Source organism: Vanessa atalanta, chromosome 10 (genome assembly GCF_905147765.1).
Source record: "Vanessa atalanta chromosome 10, ilVanAtal1.2, whole genome shotgun sequence".
Lineage (NCBI taxonomy): Eukaryota > Metazoa > Arthropoda > Insecta > Lepidoptera > Nymphalidae > Vanessa > Vanessa atalanta.
In genome coordinates this window covers 12,645,967-12,673,802 of record NC_061880.1, presented here as the reverse complement: position 1 = coordinate 12,673,802, position 27,836 = coordinate 12,645,967, and the positions used below count along the sequence as shown (strand labels likewise).

At 32.4% G+C, this 27,836-nt stretch overlaps 5 protein-coding genes across 7 annotated transcripts; 2 read left to right on the top strand and 3 right to left on the bottom strand.

The window, feature by feature from the left end:
* Positions 1 to 48: 48 nt before the first annotated feature.
* Positions 49 to 8,994, top strand: LOC125066950 (armadillo-like helical domain-containing protein 3). Of its 3 annotated transcripts, none has more exons than XM_047675286.1 (13): positions 49 to 551; positions 634 to 794; positions 1,197 to 1,364; positions 2,401 to 2,512; positions 2,798 to 2,962; positions 4,288 to 4,429; positions 5,147 to 5,226; positions 5,534 to 5,666; positions 6,117 to 6,201; positions 6,896 to 7,128; positions 7,203 to 7,329; positions 7,892 to 8,046; positions 8,356 to 8,994. In XM_047675286.1, the coding sequence occupies exons 1-13, from the start codon at positions 283 to 285 to the stop codon at positions 8,566 to 8,568; spliced, it is 2,043 nt and encodes a 680-aa protein (XP_047531242.1). In that variant the 5' UTR covers positions 49 to 282; the 3' UTR covers positions 8,569 to 8,994. The 3 variants fall into 3 exon arrangements, with proteins under 3 accessions (XP_047531242.1, XP_047531241.1, XP_047531243.1); XM_047675285.1 differs by having other exon boundaries at positions 8,329 to 8,994; XM_047675287.1 differs by having other exon boundaries at positions 8,184 to 8,424.
* Positions 8,995 to 10,028: 1,034 nt separating this feature from the next.
* On the bottom strand, positions 10,029 to 13,553 carry LOC125066784 (coiled-coil domain-containing protein 149). Its single transcript, XM_047675053.1, has 7 exons — positions 13,415 to 13,553; positions 13,106 to 13,345; positions 12,827 to 12,997; positions 12,354 to 12,629; positions 12,188 to 12,266; positions 11,619 to 11,757; positions 10,029 to 11,111 (listed from the first exon to the last, which is right to left on the bottom strand). The coding sequence occupies exons 1-7, from the start codon at positions 13,487 to 13,489 to the stop codon at positions 10,751 to 10,753; spliced, it is 1,341 nt and encodes a 446-aa protein (XP_047531009.1). The 5' UTR covers positions 13,490 to 13,553; the 3' UTR covers positions 10,029 to 10,750.
* A 713-nt stretch (positions 13,554 to 14,266) lies between these two features.
* On the top strand, positions 14,267 to 22,673 carry LOC125066922 (girdin). The gene is made up of 7 exons (XM_047675248.1): positions 14,267 to 14,469; positions 15,581 to 15,997; positions 16,742 to 17,025; positions 17,188 to 17,358; positions 17,627 to 17,843; positions 18,152 to 20,759; positions 20,942 to 22,673. Exons 1-7 carry the CDS (start codon positions 14,413 to 14,415, stop codon positions 21,289 to 21,291), a joined length of 4,104 nt encoding a protein of 1,367 aa, XP_047531204.1. The 5' UTR covers positions 14,267 to 14,412; the 3' UTR covers positions 21,292 to 22,673.
* Positions 22,674 to 22,953: 280 nt separating this feature from the next.
* LOC125066875 (threonine aspartase 1) lies at positions 22,954 to 25,104 on the bottom strand. The gene is made up of 4 exons (XM_047675182.1): positions 24,897 to 25,104; positions 24,698 to 24,826; positions 23,813 to 24,627; positions 22,954 to 23,269 (listed from the first exon to the last, which is right to left on the bottom strand). The coding sequence occupies exons 1-4, from the start codon at positions 24,922 to 24,924 to the stop codon at positions 23,126 to 23,128; spliced, it is 1,116 nt and encodes a 371-aa protein (XP_047531138.1). The 5' UTR covers positions 24,925 to 25,104; the 3' UTR covers positions 22,954 to 23,125.
* Positions 25,105 to 26,743: 1,639 nt separating this feature from the next.
* On the bottom strand, positions 26,744 to 27,421 carry LOC125066889 (HIG1 domain family member 2A, mitochondrial). Its single transcript, XM_047675201.1, has 2 exons — positions 27,174 to 27,421; positions 26,744 to 27,093 (listed from the first exon to the last, which is right to left on the bottom strand). Exons 1-2 carry the CDS (start codon positions 27,301 to 27,303, stop codon positions 26,927 to 26,929), a joined length of 297 nt encoding a protein of 98 aa, XP_047531157.1. The 5' UTR covers positions 27,304 to 27,421; the 3' UTR covers positions 26,744 to 26,926.
* Between the last annotated feature and the right edge of the window lie 415 nt (positions 27,422 to 27,836).

Below are 27,836 nucleotides of genomic sequence, written 5' to 3'. Positions count from 1 at the left end.
TTTGGCAACACTGAACTGACGTTTAAATGACATTTGAACTATCAGTTGTATAGCTGAACATCTGTAAAACTTTTAAAGTGGCAATTTTATATTATATGAAAAGAATACCTTAATTAGTATCAATTAAGTATATAAAATCAAACTTATCCTTTTTTAAAATTATATTATATTATATGCAATCATTTAATTAAGGAAGACGAGAAAGTATTTTCTTGTCAGAGGATATTTATTAATAATCTATAAATAAACATAATTTTTAGTTGATTAATAAGCTGCACGACTATGGCTACACGAAAGAGAAGTGGCTCTGGTTCTAAAAGACATTTAAAAGAGAAAGTCGTACAGATATACGAATCATTCTTTAGAGGCGAAGACTTAACAAGTGATAACCCAACATTTTGGGATGAGTTTTTTCTGTTAAAACCTAAAATTCCTCAGCTTGAAGCTGAAATACATAAGCTGTCCGCTGAACAACTAACCAATTTAAAAGACAATATCAATTTATTGGTTCTACAATGCATAGAAATGTTGGGACAAGAACATCACATAAGGTTTCCTCAAATAGTAAAACAATATTATATATATATAATGCCGATACAGGAGTGATATGCATGAGTGATACTTACTTTACAGGTTGGTGTATGCACTGCAGACGTTCAGTGCAATATTGACTACCATGTATCAAAGAGCGGGGCAAGATGCTACTCTGAATATCAAGACTATTTTATTAGGAACAGATACTGCAAATGCAAAAATGCAGAAACTATTAGAACACTGCAGTACAGTGTTATCAGGTATATTTATAATTATATTATCAATGTGAAAGTAAGTTTGTGTGTTTGTTGCTCTTTTATGGCCAAATCATTGAATGGAATTTGATGAAATTTGGTTTGAAGCGAGTTTGAACTTCATGAAAAAGCATAGGCATACTGTTTTTTAGCCTAGCTCCTAATGAACTACCCCAAAAATTTACCTATGTTTATCAAATAATTTCCTTTTTTTGATTGCCCATGACAAGATTAATTATTATTAATATGATTGTTTCGGAAATAAGACTAGAAAAAAAAATTGCTTAAGACCTGCAAATATGCTATATATATATAGAAAGCACCTCAAATTTTTCAATAATGATTATGATTGAATTTCAGCCATTGAGGAATTTGTATGTTAAAGTATATTGAACTTATTTTCAACAGGTGATGTACCGGATAGCTTGAAATCAATGGTGCTGAAGTTACTATTAATAATTGCAACCGGAATAGATAATATTGATGACAACCCACTGGTGGAATATTTAATGCTTCATTCGTTGTTTGAGCCTCTGATACAGTTACTGTGTACAGCGACCGAAAGACAGCAACATGGTATGTTACATAATCTTAATGCTAATCCTAATAATTTGATTGCATTGTTGCTTTAATCAAAATCAAGGGTACGCCAACTTGTCAGCAGATATTTGTTTATTTAAGAAAATGCACAACATTCTAAGGAGGTATATTAATTCTTGAAATACTTTTAAAATATATTGATCTTAAACATTCCGCCAACCCGCATTGGAGCAGCGTGGTGGAATATGCTCCAAACCTTCTCCTCAAAGGGAGAGGAGGCCTTTATCCCAGCAGTGGGACATTTATGGGCTGCTAATGCTAAAAACATAATATTGTACAAATCTTATTCTATAGTTTAAAATCTCTAACAATTACTGTTATTTTTATTCTCGATCTATATATATATATATACTTACTATATATACATATATTTATTTATATTTATATGACACATTAAAATGTCAGGTTTGAGATTTAACCAGTGAATGCTGTTAACATTTGCCACCATCTTTATTAATTTTATGTATGTGGAAGTAACTCTTGTCGGTCTGATTTCAAATTTGATGCAATTTGGTCTGAAGCAAATTTGAACCCCAAGGCAACATAGGAAACTTTTTAGGCGAAAACCCTGACGAAAATATAACAAGTATAACATATAACAGTAGAAAATATAACAACTAAGGGGTTGTTGAAGTGTTTTTGTTGATATCTATCCATAGTGCATCTTCCAATCTATACGAGTGTTAATGTACCTTTTGTTAATGTAGCCTTCATGACACTTTGGCGACGTCCTTCTTTAATCGCATAATTTGGAATTCAATTTGTATAATCGGGTCCATTACTCGTCTCATTCAGCGTGTAATCAATGCTTGAATGGTTTGTCAACAACAAACTAAGGAGGCCGCAGATGCGTTGTATTGGAGCGAATCACTTTGATCTGTGCAGAGGATGAAACGTAAACTGCATTTCTCCTCGAATTCTCCCTAGAAACCTTCTGAAGGTTTCCCCTCAGCAAACCACTTAACTTAACCATTTTTCTGTGTTTTCATAATTGCTTTCTTATATGTTGTAGGGTATGACGTCGTACTGCTCCTGATGTTCCTAGTTAATTATAAAAAGCAAGAATCTGCGAATCCCTACGTCGTGAAACTGTCGATACTTGACGATGAACTGGCCCTAAATGGGTAAGAATTTTATATTTCAAAACTAAACATGCATCTATATATATACGCTCGGTTACTATATTCTTACGGATAGTACAACAGTTTACGAATTCGCGTTATTCTAAGCGTGCTTATAAAAGGTTTCGTAAGTTTTGAAGTCGCATGTGACGTCAAAACTTATTGGACGGATTTTAATAGCTAGTTACTTCAAAGTCGAACTCTGACGGATGTTTTGTTGATATAAGGAACAGACTAGTAATCCATTATAGTCTTTAGGATAAGTTTACAATATTGATCTATTTTCAGATACGGTCAAGTAATTAGAGCGGCATTGAACGACTTCGTGATGTCAACATTCGGAGGAATGCAGGCGAGTGGTGGCGGGTGGCTGTCATCTCTAACGAGTATGGTGGGAGGTATATTTCTCACCAGCGACGATACGCAGCCAGTGGTTAGAGGACAAAGAAATAGGTACATAAAATTACTATATGTCATGTACAAACTGTCTTATTGAGAGAAAGAGACAGTCTAAGAACCCCCCCAATTGCTCAAATATTTATTGTGTTTTTGTTTATTGTATAGTTTTTCACTTATTTTCGCATTGTTAGTGTCAGAAATGTTATTCCATAACTCCTGTTGCTTCATAACCGTAACCGAAACCAAACGATATCCGAAATAAAAAACTATCCGATATCGAGAATATTTGAAGACAGTACACATGGTTATGCCTATTACCAAATAAAAATAGCCTACAAATAAAGTTAAACAGTGATTTTGTGTATTAACATTTACAATCTTTAAAAAATAATATCCGTTACTGTTTCTGAAACCCATAAAATATTTATATACCCATATTTAAATCCAAATTCGACATTACTTATCCATGGTTAGTAATTTCATGATTTTTATTTTATACTAGCTGTGCCCGCGACTCCGTGCGCGTTTGACTTTATTTTTATTTTATATACAGGGTTATTGGTATTAATTATTTTGTGTGAATTTTAAAGAGCGAACTTAAGTCTGATTTCGTTTATGTTCGAATACGAATTTCCACCAGCGTTTTTTGAGGACATTTTATTTTGGTTTGTTTTGAAATAAGTTCCTAGTTGTTATACATTTTTGGAGAGCTGATAAAACGTTTGTGTTTTTAAAATAATCTGCAGTACAAGCTTAATAACGTTTTTTTTTTGTTTTTAAGGCATTTTTGTGGAAAAAAAATTTAAATAACATCTTTTTCCGTCTCGCATTTTTAAAATTGGACCGATAATTATTGTTTTAATATTGTCAAATAACCAGTGTTTATTCGTTTTTATAAATCAGAAGAAAAAAAAAAATAGATTTTAATTGATACTTTTTTTAAAGAAATTTTTGAAGTTGCAATTTTGACTTATTTTGAAAAAATCTATAAAACATTATAACTCAAAAATGGTTCAGTTTTGCATCATGCATATGGGGGTTAAAATTATCGCAAATAATCACTCCTATCACCTTCTAACCAATTACCAATAACCCTGTATAATTCTAAAATAAAAGTAGCCTAAGTTACTCCTTATTACATCAGCTATCTGCCAGTGAAAGCCCGTCAAAATCGGTCCAGCCGTTCCAGAGCTTAGCCGGAACAAACAGACAGTCTGACAAAAATTGTAAAAAATGTTATTGTCAGACACTCCAATTTTATTATATAATAATACTAAAAAATATAATATTCTTTTGTTTTGTATTACATAATAGCCCCTGATTCTGTTGTCGTGCTTGTCATCGGTGCTTAAAAGCTAGTGTTGTGTCTGTGCGACCAGTGGCGGCGAGGAGGGCATGCTGCTGGCGCTGTACGAGGCGTCTCACCTGAACCGCAACTTTATGACGACGTTGGCGCATTCGTCGTCCGCAGCCGCTTCCTCGGCGCCCCCCTCCCCACCACACACGCTCCCCCCGCACCAGGTACACCACACGCACTATCTATTTACATTTCTCTTCCGATGACGACCACTATTTTTTCAAGGTTTTTTTAGGAGGTGCGATTTTGAGCCTTGAAACGAGTAGCTAAATCTTTCAGAAACGGTTTCAACTCAACTCTTTGCAAAACTACTTTAGCCGGACAAAATTAGTACAAAATACTATTGACTTTTGTTATTAGCGTTAGCATTAGCAGCCTGTAAATTTTCCCGCTGCTGGGCTAAAGGCCTCCTCTCCCTTTGAGGAGAAGATTTGGAGCATATTCCACAACGCTGCTCCAATGCGGGTTGGCGGAACTTTTGTTACGTTAGATTTATTTCTGTAAGTGTGCAATGTCTGTCCGCCTAAGATCACTTCTTATTTCAATACTGTTATAGAAGTACCCGTTCCTCAAAAATGAAACTAACCTAACCTGTGACAGAAGTATTTTGACTGTGTTGCCAGTCAAAATTACTTTCGAAACGTTTGGCTTTTGGTTATAACATATACATCTAGCCTTTATCTTGAAATTAACATTGAATAATGTCATACAGCTCGATTTTTTTTTTCTATTTAAAATTTCAGACATTTTAAAAAAAATACACATTGATTATTCAGTATGTACAATACAGTAAATATGATTGGAATAGTTTTAAACATCAGTCAAGATCGATATTGATATTAGACTAAATTGTTATATATGTCATCAGTATTTTTTTTCAGAGCCCACCTAACTTAGCACAGATTCAAGCGCTTGACAATGATCAGCCAACAAACCTACTAGTCACGTTCTTTCAATACTGGTAAGGAATAAACTAAGGAATTTAATTGTAAAAATGAATGTTATCCCTTATATTTATTTTAATGTTTTTTAATGTCCTTAACCAGACTAGTGAACTTCTTGAATTATGTTTATTTGGATTTTAAGTAATTAAAGCGAAAATTTTTTAATGTTTAATTTTGTTGTACAAAATAAATTTAATATGAATAATAGGATCACATATAACGGCATTATATATTTAGCAGTGTGTGCGACTGCCTAGCGGCCCTAGGAAGATCAAAAAGTTTTTGTTTTAAATGAGGTTATATGTAAATTTTTTTTTTTTTTAGTTCCATAGTGATGGCTGACACGCGAACAGAGGCCAGCATCAATAAGTGCAGCCTGTGTTTCATCACACTCACTTGTATTGTTGAGGAACAGTTTGCAAATTCTATAATGCATGATCAAAATCTTACGTTTAAGGTAAAGTATATAAATTTATACTGGTTTTTTTTGTTTAAGTTATAATAAAAATTTGTATTTTAGGTCGAATATAAATGGTTTGGGTCATTGGTGGTTATTGTGCGAGCGATCACATTCTACCGCCAAACAATTGTACTTAGTATAGGGTTGATAAGTCAGTGTAACTAGAGGCACTAAGGAAATTACATCTCAGTTCTCATTGTTATGCATTGGTCAACGTCTGGGCTATGGTGACCACTAACCATCAGGTGGCCCATTAGTCAGTTCATCTACCAATTAAAATAAAAACAAATATTTTCGGATACATGATAAATAAGTGAACTTAATACCCATATAATGGCTGTTCAGTTCTAGTCTAAAAATCTTCTTGTAATTTAAAGGTAGTTGTATCTCACGCTACGTTAAGTGGAACTTATTATGTCTTTAAATAAATTATGACTTTTTTATCAGGTCCAACTGTACAGGCTACCAATGCGTCACAGAAAAATAGTTCCTGAAGAACCTCCGTCACAACCTCTCGCTTCGACGCTCATCGGTAAGTTACATTTCACTATGAATATATTCTATATATAGCCTATTCTAATGCAAGGTGTACAGATAAACAAACCTTAGATTTACGTGTTTCATGCGATTTACTGATAACTCAGCTATATCGTGAACTCCTAAGAGTTTATTATTAATACATCTTCATTGATAATACAACATTTAACAACTTATTTTATTTCCACTTTAATTTTACTTCCAAAATTCCAATAACAGTTTTGTCGATGTTCAAAATTCCTAATTTCTTCGCAAATCCATAGTGAATATCATAGATTAATCAAGCTCTCGACCAATGATATCGCGTAAATTTTCTGTCAAGCGTTGTTTATTTGGCCTTTTCCCCCTTATGGTTGGAATAAAATGTAGGTATATTGCAAGAATGTTAAAAGTACACACTACGATTAGATATAATAATAAACTTTATTTCAAATGAGCGTTTTAACAAAACATTCGCCTTAACTGAATGAATAATAACAATCGAAATAATACTTGTCACAATAGAGGTCACATAGCTCATTGCTATATACAAAAAATAGATTTGGACCAAGAATACTGCCTCGGGAAACACCATGAGTGATCTTTAAATTTTGAATACCCTGTTAATAACATAATCACTAAACAGCTTGAAGGCAACATATTGTAACGTTTTTATTCAATAAAGTGGCGACAGAAACGTGTGCCCGCAGAGCTGCTGGTGGAGTTCATGATGTGCCACCTGCTGAAGAAGTTCCCGGGCGCGCTGTACGAGCTGTGCGTGGGCGTGCTGCTGCGGCTGCTGAGCTACCAGAAGCGCTGCCGCGTGCGGCTGGCGCGCGACTGGCGGCCGCTGTGGGCCGCGCTCATCGCGCTGCTCAAGTTCCTCGTGGCGCACGAGGCCGCGCTGCTGCGCCGCCACAACGTCTTCGTCATGGCGCAGCAGGCACGTGCCACGCGAGCTGGGAGCTCCTTTTGTGAATCCAATTCCCGGCTGACGTCTGCTCGTGTTCGTTTCAGGTTGTTAACATATTCAACCTGTTCATCACGTTCGGGGACACGTTTCTGCCGACGCCGTCGTCGTACGATCAGCTGTACTACGAGTTGATCCGGATGCATCAAGTTTTTGACAATCTATTTTATATGGGTGTGTATCGCTTATCACTGAGTCGTTTTGAATCAACACTTCGGTTACAGTTCTCCTAGTGGGTCGCACGCGAGACCTTGCGTTTATTAAACAGATTTTTAGGAATTTCTAAACGTATGACAGGTTTGTTTTGATTTAATTTCAACGTATACTGACGACGTCCGTTCATACGTATTACTTTTTTTTTATACAGCCGTAGCGCCGCTTTTTAACACGCCAGTATCTTTTTTTCGGTCTCTAAAATTAATTGGTAATTTGTAATCAAGACTTTTTAAAATAAAACCCTAACCGGTCTTCTTCTCATAATCACTGGGACAAAAATTGGCCCCCGCCATTAATATATTAGATGTAAAGTCGGTAAGATTGGATATATATCTCTCTGTCGGTCTGTCTGTCCCACTGAACCGAATTTGAAGAAATTGGTTACGAAGTAAACTTAAACCCCGAGGAAGGGCATAGGCTGTTGTTTTACGCCTGACACCTGACGTATTACGGCTCGGTACGGTTAAGTCAGCCGAGTGAGCGTGAGCGTGAGAGTGAGAGTGAGTGTGCGTGCGTGCAGCGCTCCGCTACTCGACGGCGGCGGGCGAGTACAAGGCGGAGGCGCTGCGGCTCGCCAACTGCCTCGTCAACGTGCGCGCCATCATCCAGCACTTCTCGCCCAAGATCGAGGCGTGGCTGGCCTCGCAGAGCCTCTCCACGCCCACCGAGGACCAGGTGACGGAACTATCTTATAACTCATTTTTTGCATATAAAAATAAATAAATAAAATAAAATAAAAAATATTCTACCAGCACGTAAGAGACTAAACTTTTGGACAGGATTTTTTGTTTAAGTCACTGATAAATATTTAGCTCACGGGCTCCTCTCGAGAACCCGTGAAAACGGCTAATCGGGCACGGACGCCCCTCGGTTGAAATAAACGGCACCCGCGACGGCATATTTTATTACCACGTCACCGGCACGATTGCGGGGACGAATACGAACAGAAGTGAGTAGAACACGACGCGACGTCACGGCCGGCAGATCCTCGAGGTGGTCCGCAAGAACTACGACAGCCTGATCCTGAAGCTGCAGGAGGGGCTGGAGGCGTACGAGCGCTACGACGAGCGCGCGCAGCGGGCGCTGCTGCTGCGCCTCGCGCGCGCCGCCGCCGCCGCCGCGCGCGCGCGCTCCGACGCCGCCGCGCTGCGCCTGCACTCCGCCGCGCTGCTGCACCACTACACGGCGCTCGCCTAGCGCCCTAATACTCATATCACTTTCACGATCCTTGTCCGTTCTGCTGCATTTTAATATTTATTTTACCAAAACCTTAACCGATTGAGACGCTGACGATACCCGATGACCTTCGACGTTCCGATATTTTAACCGTGTGGTTAACCAGTATATTATTTACATTTATTACTATATCCGATAAAGCGAAAGAGAAGAGTTTGTTTATTAATTTGATAACTATATGTTGATAAATACAACATATTACAAAAAACACAATTTTCAAAGAACAACAACGTCCCCTCTCCCCGCACAGTCCCCTTAGACTTCAGTCTTTATTCAGCATTTCTTGGTTAATAATTTTGCAAATGAATAATTCGGGACGGCAACGCTCGACCTATTTTGGCCATAAGTTACATATATGTATATTATGATGTTGTAAATTATTAAATGTATAAAAGTCCTGTGGCTAAAATTAATAAATGTATTTGATTTTTTTTTTTTGGATTTGGTCTTAGAACGTCATATGAGTGGTTTAATTTAATGCCTTGACGTCACAGGCACATTCTATATAATTGAGTAATTCTGCAAGCAACGTATTTCAAACAATACAATCAAATTACAACAATTTGAAATAGGAAAATAAACATATATTTTTTGACGAATTGTATAGATTATATTTTTATTGTAGTATGAAATACTTTCCATGTCATTACAAGCCGTTTAGGATGTTGTCAGCGTCTAACGTTTTTAAGATAAATGATTAGTTAATAGTGATAAAAATATCACACTTTATCAATGTTATATTTGCTAGAATTTATATGTATATAAAAGCGAAATTCTCGTAGGTACACCATAATTATATACGAGATTGTGCTACCTTGTTATAAATAGTTATAATTACCAAGTACCATTTGATTTTGGTGCAACAAACATACCATATGATTAAGATAAGTTTGTAAGTTAAAATAAACATTTATATTTATTTCATCAAATGGAGTAGGAAGCCAAAATATTGCATTGTCATATTGTACGAAACCATTTAATACAACCAGTACCTAATGTATTTTGATATAGTACGCTGCTAATAATTTAACATGTAATAAATGTTATATTTTTATATTAAATAAAAGACTGAGTGTATATAAGCATTTTATTTTGGAATGTCTCTGATTTTATAAATGCATTTCCGATATACATTATGTATATATGTATAATGTATATTAAATAGACACTTATGTAATTGTTATTTAAAATAAAAAGTATAATTCATAAATATATAGACTAGAATAGTTTCCATTTGATAATTCTTTGGTGATAAGTACAATGTCCATTCCACGAGTCGAAGTCCCAGAGAATAAAAAACACAAACATATAGGCGTCCTGAATCTGATATGTTATTGCCAAGTGCTCGATAAACGCTATCTGTAACTGTACGGTAAGAGATCTGTTACGTGATGATGACAAAGAATTTATGTTAGATATTATTTACTTTGATAAATCTTATTGAGATCCCGAAACCGTTAAATAATGTGAACTTTAATTAACTTTTTTTGCCAACTTCCCAGATTTTTTGAAAGATAGTAATCGTACCAACTGTCCACATAAGTAAATCATATATCTATATATAGTCCACATATACAAAAATTTAATCGTTGTCATCATCAAATAACAGGAGGAGGTATATATTTCTTAGAACGTTTCCGAGTCTATAAGACAATCCGATGAGATTAGCCAATGAAGGTCTAACGTGAACCAATGAGCTCATAGGGATCATTTCCTTAGGGAGGTTGTTTGGTGGAATTGACTAACTAGAAAATAATAACTATACAAACATATAATAAAAAAAATATACTAAATTAAACTTTTAGTTCAGGTTTTAGGCTACCTTTGTATTCTAAGCAGTTAAAAATAACAGGCCGTAAATATATCCGACCGGGAAAATCGGTCTTCGGTTGAGATTTGGAGCTTATTCTACAGCAGTGCTTGCCCACTATTGAACCTGCAATCTCAATATTTACAAAAAGTAAATCTATTCATAAAACCATTGTGGCTCTTGTGGATGTGTGGATCAGACCTTATTTTTTTCTTAATTGCCAATAGTTTTATTTTAATATAAGTTATATCAATGTCATGATATAGAAGTGATTAAAATTTTGTCCAACACTAAAATCCATCATAAACTCTAGAGAAGTAACAGTTATCCGGATCACTGAACAGATTTCAGTGCTGCGAGGGCTTCCTTTACTAAATCTTCTAATTCTTGCGGCAGAACTATTTTTGATGACAATCTGTGATCACCACTCCCATTTTCAAAACTCGAACTAGATAAATCTTCTTTGCTTTTGTTCAACTCTTCGTCGCTGTCAGTATATTTGATCTTGTTGATATAATTATTTTCATACATTTCCTTTTCCGATTTTTCTTTAGATTCATCAGATTTGACTGATCCTGAATCATTGGGGAACTCTTCCATTAACATTTGAGATGGAAAAATTGGTACACACTTTTGACCATTACACCAGTTCTCTAATGTTTTCTCCAAATCTGTTATCCTATTGGCCAGTATTCTAAAAAAAGGGTAAATTAAATAAAATATATTTTATGACACACATTAAAATGATATAAAAATATTATTATTTTTTTAATTTTAAAACTGTTGGCATATAAGAACGCAACCTTATTTGTTATCGTTATTAGTTGACAACTCTTATTTTATTCTTTTTCTTAATCGGTGATTGACATGTAAGCTTGTAACCTTTTGTACTAACAACATACGTTCGTTGCATTTTTCTAAGTAATCGTTTATTTATTTCCACCTAAATATCAACAAAAACAACTTTTTATAACTTTAAATTTGAATTAAATATAGTCACAATTTGTTTGTGATATTAAGCATTCTTAATTGTCACTGGAGACATTATTTGGATGTTTTATGTATGAGTTGCTGTTGCGTAATACAATTCTTTTGAAAAATGCTTTATGCTCCTCTTCGCTAAATGAGCGCCGACAGTAAAGGTCTACCATAATTTAAAAAAGAAAAAAATTTGATATATTTAAATAAATGAAAATCATACTGATTAGTTTTCCTTTGATGTTGGAGTGCAATCGATTTGTCATTCAAAGCTTCAAATAGTCCCAAACATAAAGACTTGAGCTCTGCAGCCGAGGTTCTTTTTAAACCTGTCTTGGAGTTTATATCCAAAAGTTCCCTCACTGAAATTAAATGTTTTTGTAAGAAATTTTATGATCATGATACAATACTAATTTATTTTTTTGGTTTTCTAGTAGTATTTGTAACTGCACTATGAAACAGTCATTTAGACTCACACAGTCTATTATAAAACAAAATATCTTTAAGTTTTGTTCCTCACTATGGGACTGTTTTATTGTATTTATATACTTTATGAGACATTATTTATTCAGATTCAAGATGATAAGTAAGACAACTATAAACAATAAGAGCCTGTTATTTTCACAGCTCTACACTGCTATAATTTAGTATGGTGAAACCACTTTTGAATTTTTGTAGCATCCAAAACATAGTATCAAAACAAAGCACAGTATAAGAATTAAGCACATTAAAATTCAGTGGTGTTTAAATTGTATTCATAAATGTTATCTATATTTCATTAATTCCATGTACCTTGCTTTTGGGTTATTACATCTGCAAACCCCTTTTTAATATTGAATGGTTCATTTTTACTCCTATTGTCTAGAAGAATCTGAAAATAAATATAACTTAATATCAGTACTTATTTATTAAACCTAAATTTAAAGACACTCAGTTTAATAATACATTTATAAGTTACCTTATACTTTGTCAAAGTTCTTTTGACAATTTCTTTTTCGACTTGCAGCTGTGTTATTCTTTCGTGTAAATATTTATTTTCAGTAATCAATGCATCAATATCGACAATTTGCTTAGGACTGTCCTGTTCATCTGTTTGCATCTTCACTCTATTAGATAAAATGTAGCTTATTTGGTGGTTCAAGCGCTGCACCTTACTCTTGTAGTAGTCACGATCTGACACCAGCTCCTCTTTCTCGTCTAATGTGGCTCTATAATCAAGTTGTATTTGCTGATACTGCAAAAATTTAGTAAAATTTTAATCAGTATTTTAGTATTACTAATTAGAAATTTCAATTAAAACTGATACTAAAATTTTGTATATTTTTTTCCTATTACAGATCATAAATTAAAAATAACTATATTTTAGTACAGACATATTATGCTCTTGTAGATAACTTTCTAAATCAAAATTAAGTTTAGTTTCAAACAAACCTTCTTTTTAATTTTTTCTAATTCTTGCACCAATTGTTCATAATCCGTTTTAGATGTGGAAAAGGCTTTATATTCATTTTGCTCATCAAAACTTTGTCCCTTTTGCATTTGTTTCCTCAATGCTAGTATATCACCATTGGCCTCATCCAATTTGCTTTTAAGTGTTTCAATCTGCAAGAAAACATCACTTCAAGTAATTAAAATATTAGTGGTGATAACAGACCCAAACTAAATGGCTTTAGGTCTTTTAATATAAGCACATATTATTGTATACTACACCTCCAATTTAAGCAGGTTATTCTGCTCTTTTGTTCTTGCCAAAATCTCACTGCCACTTATTGTATTAGTCGGCGCAAATCTGTCGTGACTGTTTGTATTATCTTGAACACTTTTTTTGCACTTCAACTGTTCAACTAGCAATTTATATCTATCTCTTTCCATGCTACATTTATCCAATTCTTTAGTCATAATAGAGAGGGCATCAATTTTACTTTGAAGTTTACTTTTGATAACAGAATTCTGAAAGTTATAGACACCTTTAAAATGGTAATGTTTACCTCGTAATATAAATGTATTCAATGATCTTACCTCGAGAACATAGTCGTCTAACTGTTGGTCTTGAAACTGAACTTTATTTACCTTAGCGAAAATTTTACTAGACATTATAAATTTAAAATATTAAAAGAAAAACTTTACAAATATTATACGTTGTTAATGTTTTGCCCTGTGTTATGTTTTATTTTAACAAATATGGATATATTTTACCTTATTACTAATAATAGTAATTCAATGTTAGATTTTTAAAATAGTTAATCAATAACAAAATGAAAATAGACATCAGAGACTAAATATGTATTAAAATTGACACTTGACAAATTGACAATATGGAACTTCGAATGTCAATGTTATGACTGACTTGTCAAATATAATTTTCTCAAGTGGAGACCAAAAAATAAGATAAGAGAATTAAGAGCGTAATGTCCATCTATTAACGTGAAACTAAAATAATATAAAGACAATAAAATTGTTTAAAATGCTTTATTATTGAACCATAAGGTATTGAAATAATAAAATGAGATAACCAAATGGCATCTCCTCCATAAGAAATTTATAAATTCCCTATATATAGAAAAAAAATATATGCGAAAAATAAAAATTATGCATTTTAAATAACGACGCTAAGCTAACTTAATAGTAGTTTACAAAATATAGATAAATATTTACAGTAAAATCTCGTCTTGTTTTTATTATATTGCTTTCCTTTTTAATTGCATATAAATTATATTAAAAGTCTTTCTAGAATTAATCATACTCAAAATTACAAAGCAAAAATCGAAGACCTATGAGTTGAACCTAAGCATAAAATTGCTATGATAAAGTTTTTGCAATTGACAACTGTTTGTCAATATTTTGTCAAATTGTCAAATCGTGTTACGGTGTTTGCACATACTACCAGGAGTCTTTGTATTTTGTTGCCGATGTTTAATAGATTTGGAACTCGTGTTAATTTCGATTGTTTTTTCGATGCCATGTTATGTAGACGGTATCAAAGAATTAGTTTTGGTTCATCCTAACGCTTGGCGAGAATGGCCGCATCTGCTTCTGAGATCGAGGACTTCTTAAGCGGACCTCTTGTTTCGTGGGTGAGTGATCAACCATCCGTGCCTTTAGTACTAATAAAATGAAGCGTGAGATGATTTCGCTTGTATGTCGTTCTATAAATTTATAATATTTATTTTTCTTATTTGTGGAAAAGTACTTGTGTCTAATTCATATATTATTTCGTATATTAATACAATAAAATTAATTTAGTAATGATTGATTGGCCTATTTATTTTAAGAGACAGTAAAAATCCATGAATATTACAATATAAACAAAATAATTATCTTTTAAATAGTTTAACATGTAGTATTTATGGGTAAATATTAGTGGGTTATCTGCACTATGAATTAAGCAGTTTTTTTTTTTATTTTTTTAATAATATCAACAAACATTAGAAAAATGAAATAAATTTAAAAAAACATATAACTTGCAGAAAGTTCTATGAAGGAAAATTTATTGCACACAATGGCTGCATCTGACCTCTTTTCTCATCTTCCCAGACATAAAATTAATTGATAACTTGCTGATCTATTGTTGTATAGACTAACATTGTTGAACAAACCATAAAACTTTCACATTGTATAAATTATCAATATATATTTATTATTTAACATAAGAGAGAGATTTTGCATATATTTAAAAAACTAGTTTTGGTAATATAATATATTTTATAGGTATTTATTGTTTTATCGAAATATATATTCAAGCAAAGATATATTTAAAAACAAACTCACTCGAAAAATAATTACAATTTTTTGGTTAAGTTATTAATAAAAAAAATATCTAATATATTCCATGTTAGTCAATACATATATTTTGCTTAAGAACTTTTATTTATGTTCTTGTGATACAGATATTATGTGCAAATGGATCACCACTTCCCATAATTATTAGCATTGTACCAAAATATATACCTTTTCTTATACTTATAGTAAAGTTACTTATATATATATTCCTTCTGACTAAATATTGGCAAGTTGTTTTGCAAAATTTTTGTGATTGTCCATAGTTAGTAAGGATGAGTTGTATAAGCCCATAAGCTCGCAAGTTATTCACTCCACACCTCACTCAATCTCTTACTAGAGCTTGCACATTAAATACTTTCCTTTTAGTCTGTATGTGACTAACACTTATTAATACATTTTTTTTAGCTAAGATCATGCCTGCCAGAACCTGCCAGTATCAAGGAATACTCCTCCCTCTTCAATGGAGATATCCTACACCATATCTACCTCCAGATTGACCCAGAACCTTCATTTCACATTACAAAGCTAACAGGACTCGAAGACCAGGCACTCATTTTGGGCAGAGTAAAGAATTTTGATGCAATAGTTAAAAATGTAAAGGCTTTATTTGATGAAGAGTTGGGAATGACTCTATTAGTTGTGCCTGAATGCATATGCTTAGGTAAAGCACCAGAAACCCGGGAAGGTCTGGAGAATATGAAACTGTTGTCTCTGTTGTTACTTGGTGCAGCAGTTCAGTGTCCTAACAAAGAAATTTTCATTACGAGAATTAAAGAGCTAGATGTTGACTTGCAACATAATATTGTGGAATGTATAAAACAGGTTTGTGTGTTATTCAGTCTTATTAAATATAATATAAAAGTCTTTTATAAAAAAAAAACTAATAATAATTTAATCCTCTCATAAATTTTAAGTTTTTTGTTGTCTGTACATGTAAGTAATGTATAACATTATAGGGGTATTATCAACTGTTACTTACAATACCCCTATGGAAGTCAATCGACCATATCTAACACAAATTGTCCAGAATTCAGGTACTTTGTAAAACATTTGGCACAAATATATTCAACATAAAATTAATCATATTCAAAATAAATTTATTTAAACATAAAATTATAAATGGCTGATTTTATGCAAAGAGGCATGTTTGACCAATTAAAACATCCATGTTAGGAAACTTGTATGTATGTTTGACAATTATGGAGGAACCTTGACTTATGTAGTTGTCAGCAGCATACCATAGATGTTAGAAATCAAATGAATATGAATTCAAAGTACCCTGCGATTATTTAAATACAGTTTAAATTATACTTAACTCTCTTTGTAACAAAATTTGTATTGATTACCTGTATTAAGACTTTACTAGTGTATTTAACATATTAAGTATAATTCATTTAACTGTATTTTTTTATATAGTTTATAAGTAAATACAAAGAAACAAAATACGTGAATGTAATGTTTGTTTTTAATGAAGTGCATATTACATTCTTAATATTAAAATTTTACCACTTTTAATTTTATTTTCATACAAAATGTAACATTTATGAATCTTTTGTATACCATTAGGTGACAGACATGCAAACCGTGGTATTAACACCAGATGCAATTGACCTCTTCCAATCACCAACAATGTTCAACCACATGAGAAGACTGGCCAAGGAACGAGACCACTATTTACAAAACTGGGCGTCTCTCGTCCTGAATGAAGGATTATGTGAAAATGAGAACGAAAATAAAAATGGAAAAAGTCGATCTACTCAGAATGTTAATCAGAATAACGGGGAAACTCAACATCTAGCTGTTGAATTAGCAGATTGGAAAGCAAGGTTACGGAAACAGAGACAGGAGCTGTAAGTTATTTATGGAATTGTGATTAAAACTGTATGAATAGTATCTGCTCATCAGTGGTGACCATTTACCATCAGGTGGTCCATTTCCCAGTCCACTTGCCAATATAATATAAAAAAGTATAAATATTTCCGGAGTATAACATGATTTGCGAATAATTTCAGGGAAGAAAAATCTGAACAGCTGTCGGAATGTCGTGAAGAATTAGAACACACTAAGCTGACGCTAGCAAAGTTACGAGCGGACAGCCAAGAGTGGTTTAACGAAGCGAGAAAGGCAGCGGGCTACAGAGATGAAGTAGACGCTTTGAGGGAGAAGGCAGAGAGATGTGACAGGTAGTTGGTTCAATAGTAAAATTGTTGTTTTATTTTATGAGAACTAAAACTAACTAAGTCTGAAATTTCTCTTACACTTATTATATTCTTCAACAACCTTCCTTATAAATTTTGCTAATGAAATGGTTTCCATAACCAAAAAAATCCTTGATAAGCTGAATAGAAATAATATTGACGATTAAAATATTAAATATACATATAAAATAATTATGAGATCAATAATTTAAGGTAGGACCTCTCCTCTATAATTTTTTTTATATTATTTTAGGTTGGAACAGGAGATACAGAGATATCGCGATCGTTTATCTGATGCTGAATATTATAAGACAAGGGTCACAGAATTACGAGAAGACAATAAAGCTTTAATGGAAACAAGGGATGCGTTGGAAGAGCAGTTACAGAGGGCGAGGAAAAGGGCAGAACAATGTCTATCTCTAGAAGCAGCCATGATTAAGTTAAAAAGAGAGGCCAATGATATTGCATTGGTAAGTTATATATTTATATTACTTAATTCTGCCCACATGTTTGAGTAAAAAGTACATAATGTAACAATACCTGACTACGCCCAGGTTTGGATATTGAGTATGCAAAACGTCCAAGTTATTACGCCCAAAATATTAATCTAGCGGTATTACTGACAATTCATATGCATTTTATGATCGGTTGAGTAGTTATGATGTGGAAATGTAACAAACAAACAAATAAATAAACTCACTTTCGCATTTGTAATATTAGTTAGGATGGTGTAATGAAATTGTATATCTAGTCTATTAATCTTTTTATAAATTTATAGGAGAGAGATGCAGATCAACAAAAAATTCAAGAACTGATTGAGGAGAATAATCATTTGCAATACATAACAAGATCTGTTTTGAGTGAAAGCAACAATAGTAACTTGGACACAGATAATGAATGTGAAAATACTTTGGAGTCGGGCGAAAACAGTTTGTCTGAACAACTGACCAGTAATGCACAAGCGAGGGCTTTAAAACTTGAATTAGAAAATAAGCGACTTCTCTCTACAATTGACAGTCTTCGAGAACAATCGTTATTAGAAAGTAGTGATAAGGTATTAGAATTAGAAAAGGAAAAGAAGAGATTAACGCTCAAATGTGAACAGTTACAAGAAAACTGTAACAGACTCAAGCTGCAAAATTCAGAATTAGAAGAGGTATTCAAAAATGCATTGGAAGAAAATAGAAAGCTACAAGACTCATTGGATAATCAAAAAACATTTATAGATCGGCAAGCGATTGATAGAGACTCAGAAAAAAATAAGTTACAAGATTTCGAAAGACATTTAGAGTCTTTGACTAAAGACAAACAAAGAATACAAATGTTGTGTGATTCAATACAAAGACGAGCAGACGATCTCGAAAAGACATTAGATTCGAGAACAAAAGAGTTAAACATAGTTAAACCTGATGCTGAAAAAGTGACACGTTTCATTATACAAACAGAAGAGCTTAAAACGAAATTAACTTACAGTGAAAAAGAAACGCATAACTTACAAAGGGAAGTTACTAAGTTACGAGAAGCGGTAGAAGAGAAAGATGTGACGCTCGATACAATTAGCACTGAAATAGAACTTAAAAACAAAGAAATCGAAAGATTAATAAGACAGATAGATTTAAATCAGTCGTTAACTAGCAGACTCCAAGACTTGGAGCAAAAGACGCAAGAGTTGAAGTCAAGTAAGAAAGTCGATACTGAAACTATACAAGCTCTTCAAAAGGATTTAATACTGGAGAAGGTTAATTTTGATAAGTTGAGAAACTGTATGGATAAGCTGGGAATAAATACATCAGAATTAATATCAAAAGACGTCAGCATTGAAGAATTGTTAGAAAAAATTATAACAAATGTTGATCATGAAGCATTGATATCAGAAATTACTGCAAAGGCAAATTTCTTTAATTTAGTTCCATGTAATTGCAATAATAAGGGCAAAACCGATGTTGATGAAAACGTTGTTAACCCTCAAATCGAACAATTGACTGCAGATTTAGCGACGTTACAAGTTTCTTTAGAAAATTGTCAAGCAGAAAATGCTAAACTACAAGTAAATGTAGCCACGCTTAATTCTCAGAATGGTTCTCTTATCTCGCAACAAATGACGCTACAACTTGCCAATAGTCAACTTGCTGCAGAAAAGGAGGAAATAATAAAACAACTGGAGGTTTTGAAAGATAAACAAGACAATCTTCTACGCGATCAAGTAGCTTTGCAAACTTTGCATGAACAATTAAACACAGAATATGAAACGTTGCTCAGTGAGAAGGAGCCCGTAAAAGCAGTAATTCGAGATTTGAAAATCGAAAACAGAGAATTAAAAGAAAAGCTAACCAATTGTGAAAAAAAAATAACAGACTTTGAATTGGAACGCGAGAACTTAAAAATCGAATCTCGAAATCTAACAAATCTAAGGGCTGAACATTCTAAGTTGAAAGAAGATTTTAGAAATCTGTTTACTGCCAGTGATAGGTTAAAGAATGAGTACAGAAATATGCAAGAAGAGTACAGAAATATTAGAAGTGAAGTCGCACAATTAAAATTAAGAAATACAGAAATTTCTGGTGAAATTAACACAAAATCGGAAGTGATTACTAGTATGGAACTGGAAATCAGTAAAACAAATCAACACTGTGAAATGCTAATTCAGATGAATAAGAGCTTAGATGCTGATAGAAGATCGTTAATGGATCATGTTTCACAACTTCTCACGCAATACCATGAGTTATTAGCACATTCTTTAAAAGATAAACAACATTACCATGAGGAGGAAAAGATGTTCGCTGACAGAGTAAATGCTTTATGCCGACAAAAAGAAAAATTGGAAGAAAAAATTATGGAACATTATAAAAAACTTGACAACTGCACGACAAAACGACGAGGCTTTGGTGCGTCATTTGTTAAAAGAGTACGAAAGGCTGGAACGGATTTAATTAACAAAGTACCTTCCCGAAGCAATAAAAGGATTGAAGATGCGAATCGTTCTAAATCACAATTAACATTAGCAGGATCAGAATCTGGCGAATCAGATCCAGGTAGTCAAGATTTAGAGAAGTTATCTAAAATTTCTGACCATGACCAAGGATCTTCTAATCCAAGTGTCGAATCACCTAGACACAGCTCTGACTCGAGCTTCAGACGATTTGACGATAGTTTGCTAAAGAAGTCTGATAATATGGAAATGTCAGGTTCAATTCATAGTCTTGACCCAATAAGAATGACTGGTGAAAGTAATTTTGTTAGAAGATTGTCAGCAGCTTCAATTCATAGCGGAGGTGGGGATGATGCCCTGATTCGAGCATCTCTCAGAAGGCGACCACATAAAACCGTGCCATCATCGCATCGAAATAGTTATCAGGGTGTAGAGGGTGAATCGAGCTTGCCAGCAGGTAATTGTGACCGCACATTAAAATATATAAAAAACTAAAATTTCCTTAGTGAATCTCTGTCATTTAAACGTTGACCACTAAATGTAAAGTCAAGAATATTTTTTTTTTATTTGAATTGTGCATGATTAATTAAATGGTAGATTTTTACGTGTAGTTTGTTAAGTAATTAATTATTGTTGTAGCATCGACTCCTTCTCCTGTATTCGGAACGGCTGGAACACGTCGGACAGTATATTTAGCTGATGACAACCAAGACGTAAACATAACCAGTAAACCTCAGAGCACACCTGTTAAAGAAAACCCAACTTACTTGGTTTACAATAGAATTTCAACCGTTATTGGTGATGGGGCGTGTCAAAGTAACAGTGATAGGTCGATGGAACATAGACCTGTGTCTGATCAACCGCGTTCCATGGAAGAGAATACACCAGAACGAGAAGATTTGCGAAATGACAAACGTACGGTGAGTCGCAACGAAAAAACTGATAACTCAAAGGAAACAGCAATTTGGTATGAATATGGGTGTGTATAATTTTTCATAATACACCATAAAAGACAAAATAATTTGGTTATGTAATAGATTGGATAGACTGATGGTGGCCTTGAGTGAGGAAATATTGTGATGGAATGTAAAAAATTGGCCTTAATACATTTAAAATGTATCTTAATGATTGTAAAGACAACAGTATTAATTCGGCATTTATTTTAGACAACCTATTATGTTTGTGGTAAAGTTAATTTTATATATTTTACAATTTGTACCATATCTATATTGCGAAAAAATATGTTTGAGGCTAAACCTTATCTTAATCTTTATACGAATAATTAAAATATAGCAATATGGATAATAGTGACTTCATAGTTAGTTTGTGTGACATTATATCACATTGAAGATTACCTTGCCAGTGGTCTGTGAATTAGCAATAATAAAATAGCATATAGATGCAGCCTCTTCCATATAATATTTACTCATTGTAGTTATTACTACACATTTATAAATCTAAGCGTAATTTGTGATTTATTCTGATATTTTTTTGTTAGAAGTCTTAATATGCACACATTAAGTAAGTTACTGATTTATTTCAATTCTATTTTATTTAATATTAACACACAAGAAATATCAGTCCCAGTGTACCTAAAAGTATATTTATTCGTTATAATTATGCGATATCAAACGCAATTCAATGTTTTAATTTACATACATAATATTATTAAATACTGTAAGAAAGTAATGCATTTATTCTGCACAGTTGCAGTAGGAGTTTTTATCACGATATATTTAATTATTAGTATCAGCTTCGACTGTTTACTTCAAAACATGAATTATATAGGTGAATGATCATATTTAGTACAAAATATTATAATGGTTTTAAATGAGTACATATAGGGTATAAGTTAAAATCAATTACAGATTAGAAGATCAATTTAATTTTTATAACTGACAAATTTTATTTTTATGGATGAAAAATATCCATCTGATTATATAAGTCTGTGTTTGTGTTGTGTGTCATTATAGTAATATTTACTTTTCTAAAGAGATTAAGCATTGTAATCATAGACTGATAACAGTAATATTAGTTAAATATTCCGTTATTTTCGTATACTTTTCTAGATCTTAATTGAATTGAACGCTGATTTACATTATTATATAAAACAGTTACTAATTAATGGACATCACAATACTCTGTTTTTAAATGATTTACTTTAGATATGCACCCTCGGTTTCAAGATTAGGATTGGTACTACCATATGGTGCTCTGCTTTACTTATAGTTAGCAAATCTTGCTATTCATTTATGTAATGAAAAATGAAGTTTTAAATCAATTTGTATTATATAGTCATGTACTTAATAATCGCCTCTCACCGAATTACGTATCTTAGCACTCTTCTTTCTAATAAAACATCGAAATATTTCTTTTGAATTTTTATTTTGTTGAATACCTATTTTATTGCTACAGTTAATTAAATAAGATTTTTTACATTCTCCTGAATACTAGGAAGATATTTAAATTTAAAACTGGAAAATCAACTCATAATATATAAAATTTTTCATTTGCAAATGTCTTGTTACTAAGATTATGTATTATCATAAAAGCAATATTTAAACTGAAAAGTATATTTTTAAAGCTCAATTTTCTCAAATCATTAATCAACAGACACTATTAATTTAAAAATAAAACTCATGTAATTTGATATTCATTTCGAAATTAACTTTAATGGCTACAAAATTTCAACATTTTCATTTACTATAAGTTTACTACTTTACAATGTATATTCACATATTTAAAAAATGTATTTAAAAAGCTTTCATTTGTACATGTATGGTCAAAAGCTATAGTTGCTAATGCAATAAATATAATTGTATGTCAAAGAGATCCATTGAGGTGTGGTTCAGTCTTAATCTCCCATTGTAATACTGGAGCAGGTTGCATATTCACTTTGAATGGTACCCCAGATACAACTGCCTTACGCCCAGACTCCACTTTTGGTGGTAAGTAGGATATGACACACTAAAATTGCAAGAATTAAAAATAAAATTAAAGTTTTTATATTAAACATACATTTACAATAAATACAATATACATATAGTTAACGAAGTAATAATTATTTCTAATAATGAATTAGGGAAACCAGATACACCATACAGAATTTATTTGACTTAACTATTGTAATTTACTGGTGTAAGGGCACAAAGTTAAATCAGGCATATGTCGATAATTTATTTATAATTATGATTGGAAATTTTCATGCAGCTTAACAATATCATAAAATTAATCAAGTTTCTTCTTAGTTGAAAAATTGGTCAAATAATGACCAATTTTTGTATTCAATAATATAGGAATATTATATTTAATAATACCAGTATTCAGCCTAGACATATACTAGCCTACTTTGCTAGATGTGTTGTAAAATATAATTAAAAATAACATTTAAAGTGTTCTTTGACTTATCAAAATCAAATACGGCCAGTCATTGAGCATGCCTGATTGAAAAACTAAAGTATTTAAATATACAAGCATACTCATTTATAATATTATTATATATTAATATACCTTTGGTTTAGCCGTATCTGTTGACATATATCCAACACACATTGTTTTTGTTGTGTGACCCCAAAGTAATTCTCCTTCTCCAACTTGAGGGTTAAAAGTGAGAGCCAATGTGCCACCAAGCCTTTCCGGTATATCCCATAAGAAAGGTGATTCCAAAAACTTTTCTTTCAAACATTTGTCAAGACCTATTACAGGAGATGATTCTAACAAACTTTCAGCTGAATTTTTAGCAAGCTGAGTTCTTATTAAATGTTCACCGCAACCTGAAGTGCAAGCTGCAATGGAAGGAGTCAATCCATCTCTACTCATTGCAGCCCATACACCACTTCCAAAAGATGCAGCTTGTCCCACTCTTCCTTCATGTTTTAGTGAAACTCCACCAGAACTTGCTCCAGAAGCTACCAATCCGTTGGCATCAACACATATAGCTCCTACTGTATCCAGTGGGCTGAATTTCAAATCATTTTGAACAGAATACCTTTTTAATTTTCGTTTGCAATGTTTATAATTACGGAAAGCACGACTTGAAATCATCTTATTTTCTTCAACTATTTGCAAGCCCATTCTTTCAGCCCAAGTTTTAGCCCCTTGCCCAGTTAGAATACAAGGTGGTACACGTCCTAAAGATAAACTCTCACACTGTTTAATACAAAGCTGTTTAGCTAATGTGATGGGGTTCCACACATTGGACACTGCACCACATGCACCAAAGTGTAATGTTTGTCCATTCATGATAGAAGCATCACATTCAACTAATCCATCCCAACTTAGATTTGATCCAAAGCCAGCATTTGTTAATGGACTATTTTCTAATTCTGAAATACAATGGAAAAATTATGCGATGGTAATTATAATTTAAATAAACAAATTAACAGTTTTACAAACCAATAATAGCTTTTTCTACAGCATCCACAGCAGTTCCACCTTGTACGAGTGCTTCGGCAGCTTTTCGACATGCAATGTAGCAAGTTCTTTGGTAGTCTTTTCTTAAAGAATCACTGTGGTAACCTGCTCCTGATATTTACAGTGTTTTAGTAAAAATCCATGTTTGAATTTACTTTCATAAATATTATCTTTTACTTACCACAGTGAACGGCAATAAATCCATTCATTGTCACGATATAGTAGCATTAGAGCTTTCTTGAATTAAAAGGCCATTGAAAACACAATCTTCTTTTAAAATGTTTCTTTTTTATATTACTTACTACATTTAACCTATTCTACTTTTCCCGTTTATATAAAATCTTGTATATTTTAATTTGTAATTCCAGTGTTTTAAGTTTTAATGTCAATTTAGATTTGTCAGTTGTCAGTGTCAAGAAAAACGAACGATTACTAGTGAAGTCTAGATAATTTATTTTAAATATAATAATTATTCGTCGAATTTTTTATTCAAAAATTAAAAATTTTTGTTTTTATTGTTAATAGCGCGACTCAGTAATTTGTTATTGAAAAGATTTAGTGATTTGTTTTCACACTTTCTATGATATCATTTACATTTAATCGTATTACAAAGCGGACGTGTTACTTTGTAGGATAGCAGGCGTTAGTAAGAATAAAAAATTGAAACCAAAAAAGAAGGATTAATATAACTAATAAATTTTACTTAACTATAAATAGTTAAATTATAAATAGTTTCCTAGTAAATATAGAAAACTATTTATAATTAACTGAGAGTTTTTATTTTTAATACTGAACCCATGATCTCAGGATCTGCGGCCTTACACCTAGCCACTAGACCAAAGAGACATTGATTTTTGGCAGACTTAATAAAACATAATTTATTGAGTATGAAATTTGTTTACGTCTCCATGCCGTATTTCGTACCTTGAAATTATTCGATTAGACATGAGAAGCATCAATCATAAATATTAAAAATTAAATAGACAAATAAAGAATTAAAATTTTATTTGACCGTCGGCCATTAGTATAATTTATATACTGGGGGTAATATACTAAGTAAAATGTATCGTGGACACTATTTAGGATTTAACAATAATATATGTAGGTACTCGGAATATAATAAGCCAAGCCGCGAGCCTTTGTAAAAAGCATCACCTTTTTAAATATCTGCCTGTCCGTTCTTTTAAAAAAAAAAAAAAACAATTGTTGGACTAAACGACTGAACGCAGGTTGGTGGAGAGCTGGAGCGGGTACTGCTGGTTTTTATTAGGTATTCCGGTGCAACTAGCTGCAGCGTCTCGAAAGTTCCTCACGATGTCTCTTTTCACCACCAAGCACAAGGTGTTTTAAACTTTGAATCTTTCATTAAAGTTTATGCGTTCTAACAACTGATCGATCTCGGCTCTCTGTCTCGATTATTTAAAAGAGGAATCAACATGAGCATGAACACGCGAGGTTGCATAAAAATCGGCTCACCGCTCTTAAAATAGATGTGATTAGTTTTTTCACTATGTTTGACCTCCTAGTATAAATTTGATCATACATAGTGTTTTAAGGTCCTATTGTATTTTAATATTTTTCAAAATGAAAATTATAAAATAAGTTATCAAGTTAAGAGTCTTACAAAAAATATGTTGTTAATTTATTTAATGAGATTCATGTCACCAGAAACAAAAGTAGTTTCAGCTTCAGCAGTAAGTGAATGTTATTTTAAATTCATAGTGCAGATGGAACAAACTAAATAAAAAATACAAAATTAATAAAATCTCAGAGCAATATTTAATAAATATAAATATAATAAATAAATTGTTAATAATTTAGTACATAAAATTCATCAGTTATAATTTATTTTTAGGTTTTCCAGTTTATTTTGCATTTATACTTAGTTTGTATCTAAATAGATTATGAAAAAGTAGTATTTTTTGATGGATCTCTATTGGATAAAAGCTAGAAAAATAAAGTTCAATGTATTTTAACATTGGAAGGTAAATAGTTATTTTATAAGATTTAAAACAAAAGATAGGCATTGTATTAAGCAATGTTTATTTATTGCATATTTACATTTTAATTGCATAATATTACATATAATTAAATAATTTATGAATTAAAACCTTTTTATTAACATATTTGCTTCTCTAATTCTAGGGCACAAAAATATAAGATTTACTCTTTTTATTGATTTTATTAATATTAAATCTAGTTAAGGTTATACTATTTCAAAGTTTTCCCAGCAGTCATTACAACTCCAACAACTAAAGCTGTTATTGTCAAACCTTGAGCAACAATTCTAACCCGCATCATTTGCTGTGATAATTTACTTTTGCCAGTACGGAAACACCATAAGCCATATGATAGAGCCCCCGCTGTTGCAAGGCATCCTAGAAAGAAAGATAACATATTGTCATTTGACTGGTCAACTGTTGAATTAAAAAAAAAACACCAATAAATAAACTAATACCTATAGGCACAAAGGGGTTTGCACTAAATTTTCGAGCAAATTTTTCTTTGGTGGTTTCAACATGATATGAAGGTCCCATTTCACGACGCAATTGGATCCAGTCTAGATCGGAAGGTTCTTCATTTGCCATTTTAAATTGTGTTAGTTTAAATTAGCAGGTAATTTAAAAAAACCTACTCCTCGGAATAGGTTGCGGTTGTTAAAATAAATAATGGATTTTGGATTGAATTTAATATTTTGACAGATGACAAATGTGACTTCTAGGGATGTGTTTCTAACTTCTAAGTAAATTTTACAGGATCGGCGATATCGATTAACATAATAGTAAATTAAAATCTTAAAAATGAATTTATTATTTTATTACAGTCAGCTGCTTAGCCATGAGAAATAAGCAGATAAAAACGTGATATTTAATTTTCCAAATATTATAAAAGCAAAAGTAACTTGCTTTTATGTCTGTCTGTCTGATTTCTTGGTCAAAGCATTGAAACAAATTTAAAGAATTCAAGTTAACTTGAACCCAAAGAGAGACTTACTGAATCGAATTTTATGTATGTATTTTGACGGAGAGTATTTTCCACATTTTCTACCTATGAATATGCTTTATCATCGTAAGGTTTCAAGATCATGCTGCTCTTTTCAAAGGATTATGACGAACCTAAG

What these genes read in the sequence shown, in the direction of transcription:
- LOC125066922 (XM_047675248.1), top strand. Translation starts at nt 14,413, where the DNA reads ATGGCCGCATCTGCTTCTGAGATCGAGGACTTCTTAAGCGGACCTCTT. An exon ending in AGGCCAATGATATTGCATTG is followed by an intron (nt 17,844 to 18,151) that starts GTAAGTTATATA and finishes ATAAATTTATAG; the next exon opens with GAGAGAGATGCAGATCAACA. An exon ending in TGAATCGAGCTTGCCAGCAG is followed by an intron (nt 20,760 to 20,941) that starts GTAATTGTGACC and finishes TTATTGTTGTAG; the next exon opens with CATCGACTCCTTCTCCTGTA.
- LOC125066784 (XM_047675053.1), bottom strand. Translation starts at nt 13,489, where the DNA reads ATGTCTAGTAAAATTTTCGCTAAGGTAAATAAAGTTCAGTTTCAAGAC. An exon ending in TAGACGACTATGTTCTCGAG is followed by an intron (nt 13,346 to 13,414) that starts GTAAGATCATTG and finishes TATAACTTTCAG; the next exon opens with AATTCTGTTATCAAAAGTAA. An exon ending in CATCAAAGGAAAACTAATCA is followed by an intron (nt 11,112 to 11,618) that starts GTATGATTTTCA and finishes CCCTTTTTTTAG; the next exon opens with AATACTGGCCAATAGGATAA.
- LOC125066889 (XM_047675201.1), bottom strand. Translation starts at nt 27,303, where the DNA reads ATGGCAAATGAAGAACCTTCCGATCTAGACTGGATCCAATTGCGTCGT. An exon ending in AAACCCCTTTGTGCCTATAG is followed by an intron (nt 27,094 to 27,173) that starts GTATTAGTTTAT and finishes CTTTCTTTCTAG; the next exon opens with GATGCCTTGCAACAGCGGGG.
- LOC125066950 (XM_047675285.1), top strand. Translation starts at nt 283, where the DNA reads ATGGCTACACGAAAGAGAAGTGGCTCTGGTTCTAAAAGACATTTAAAA. An exon ending in GTTAGAGGACAAAGAAATAG is followed by an intron (nt 2,963 to 4,287) that starts GTACATAAAATT and finishes CTGTGCGACCAG; the next exon opens with TGGCGGCGAGGAGGGCATGC. An exon ending in TCTCGCTTCGACGCTCATCG is followed by an intron (nt 6,202 to 6,895) that starts GTAAGTTACATT and finishes GTGTGCCCGCAG; the next exon opens with AGCTGCTGGTGGAGTTCATG.
- LOC125066875 (XM_047675182.1), bottom strand. Translation starts at nt 24,924, where the DNA reads ATGAATGGATTTATTGCCGTTCACTGTG. An exon ending in ATTTATTGCCGTTCACTGTG is followed by an intron (nt 24,827 to 24,896) that starts GTAAGTAAAAGA and finishes TGTAAATATCAG; the next exon opens with GAGCAGGTTACCACAGTGAT. An exon ending in TGTAGAAAAAGCTATTATTG is followed by an intron (nt 24,628 to 24,697) that starts GTTTGTAAAACT and finishes ATTGTATTTCAG; the next exon opens with AATTAGAAAATAGTCCATTA.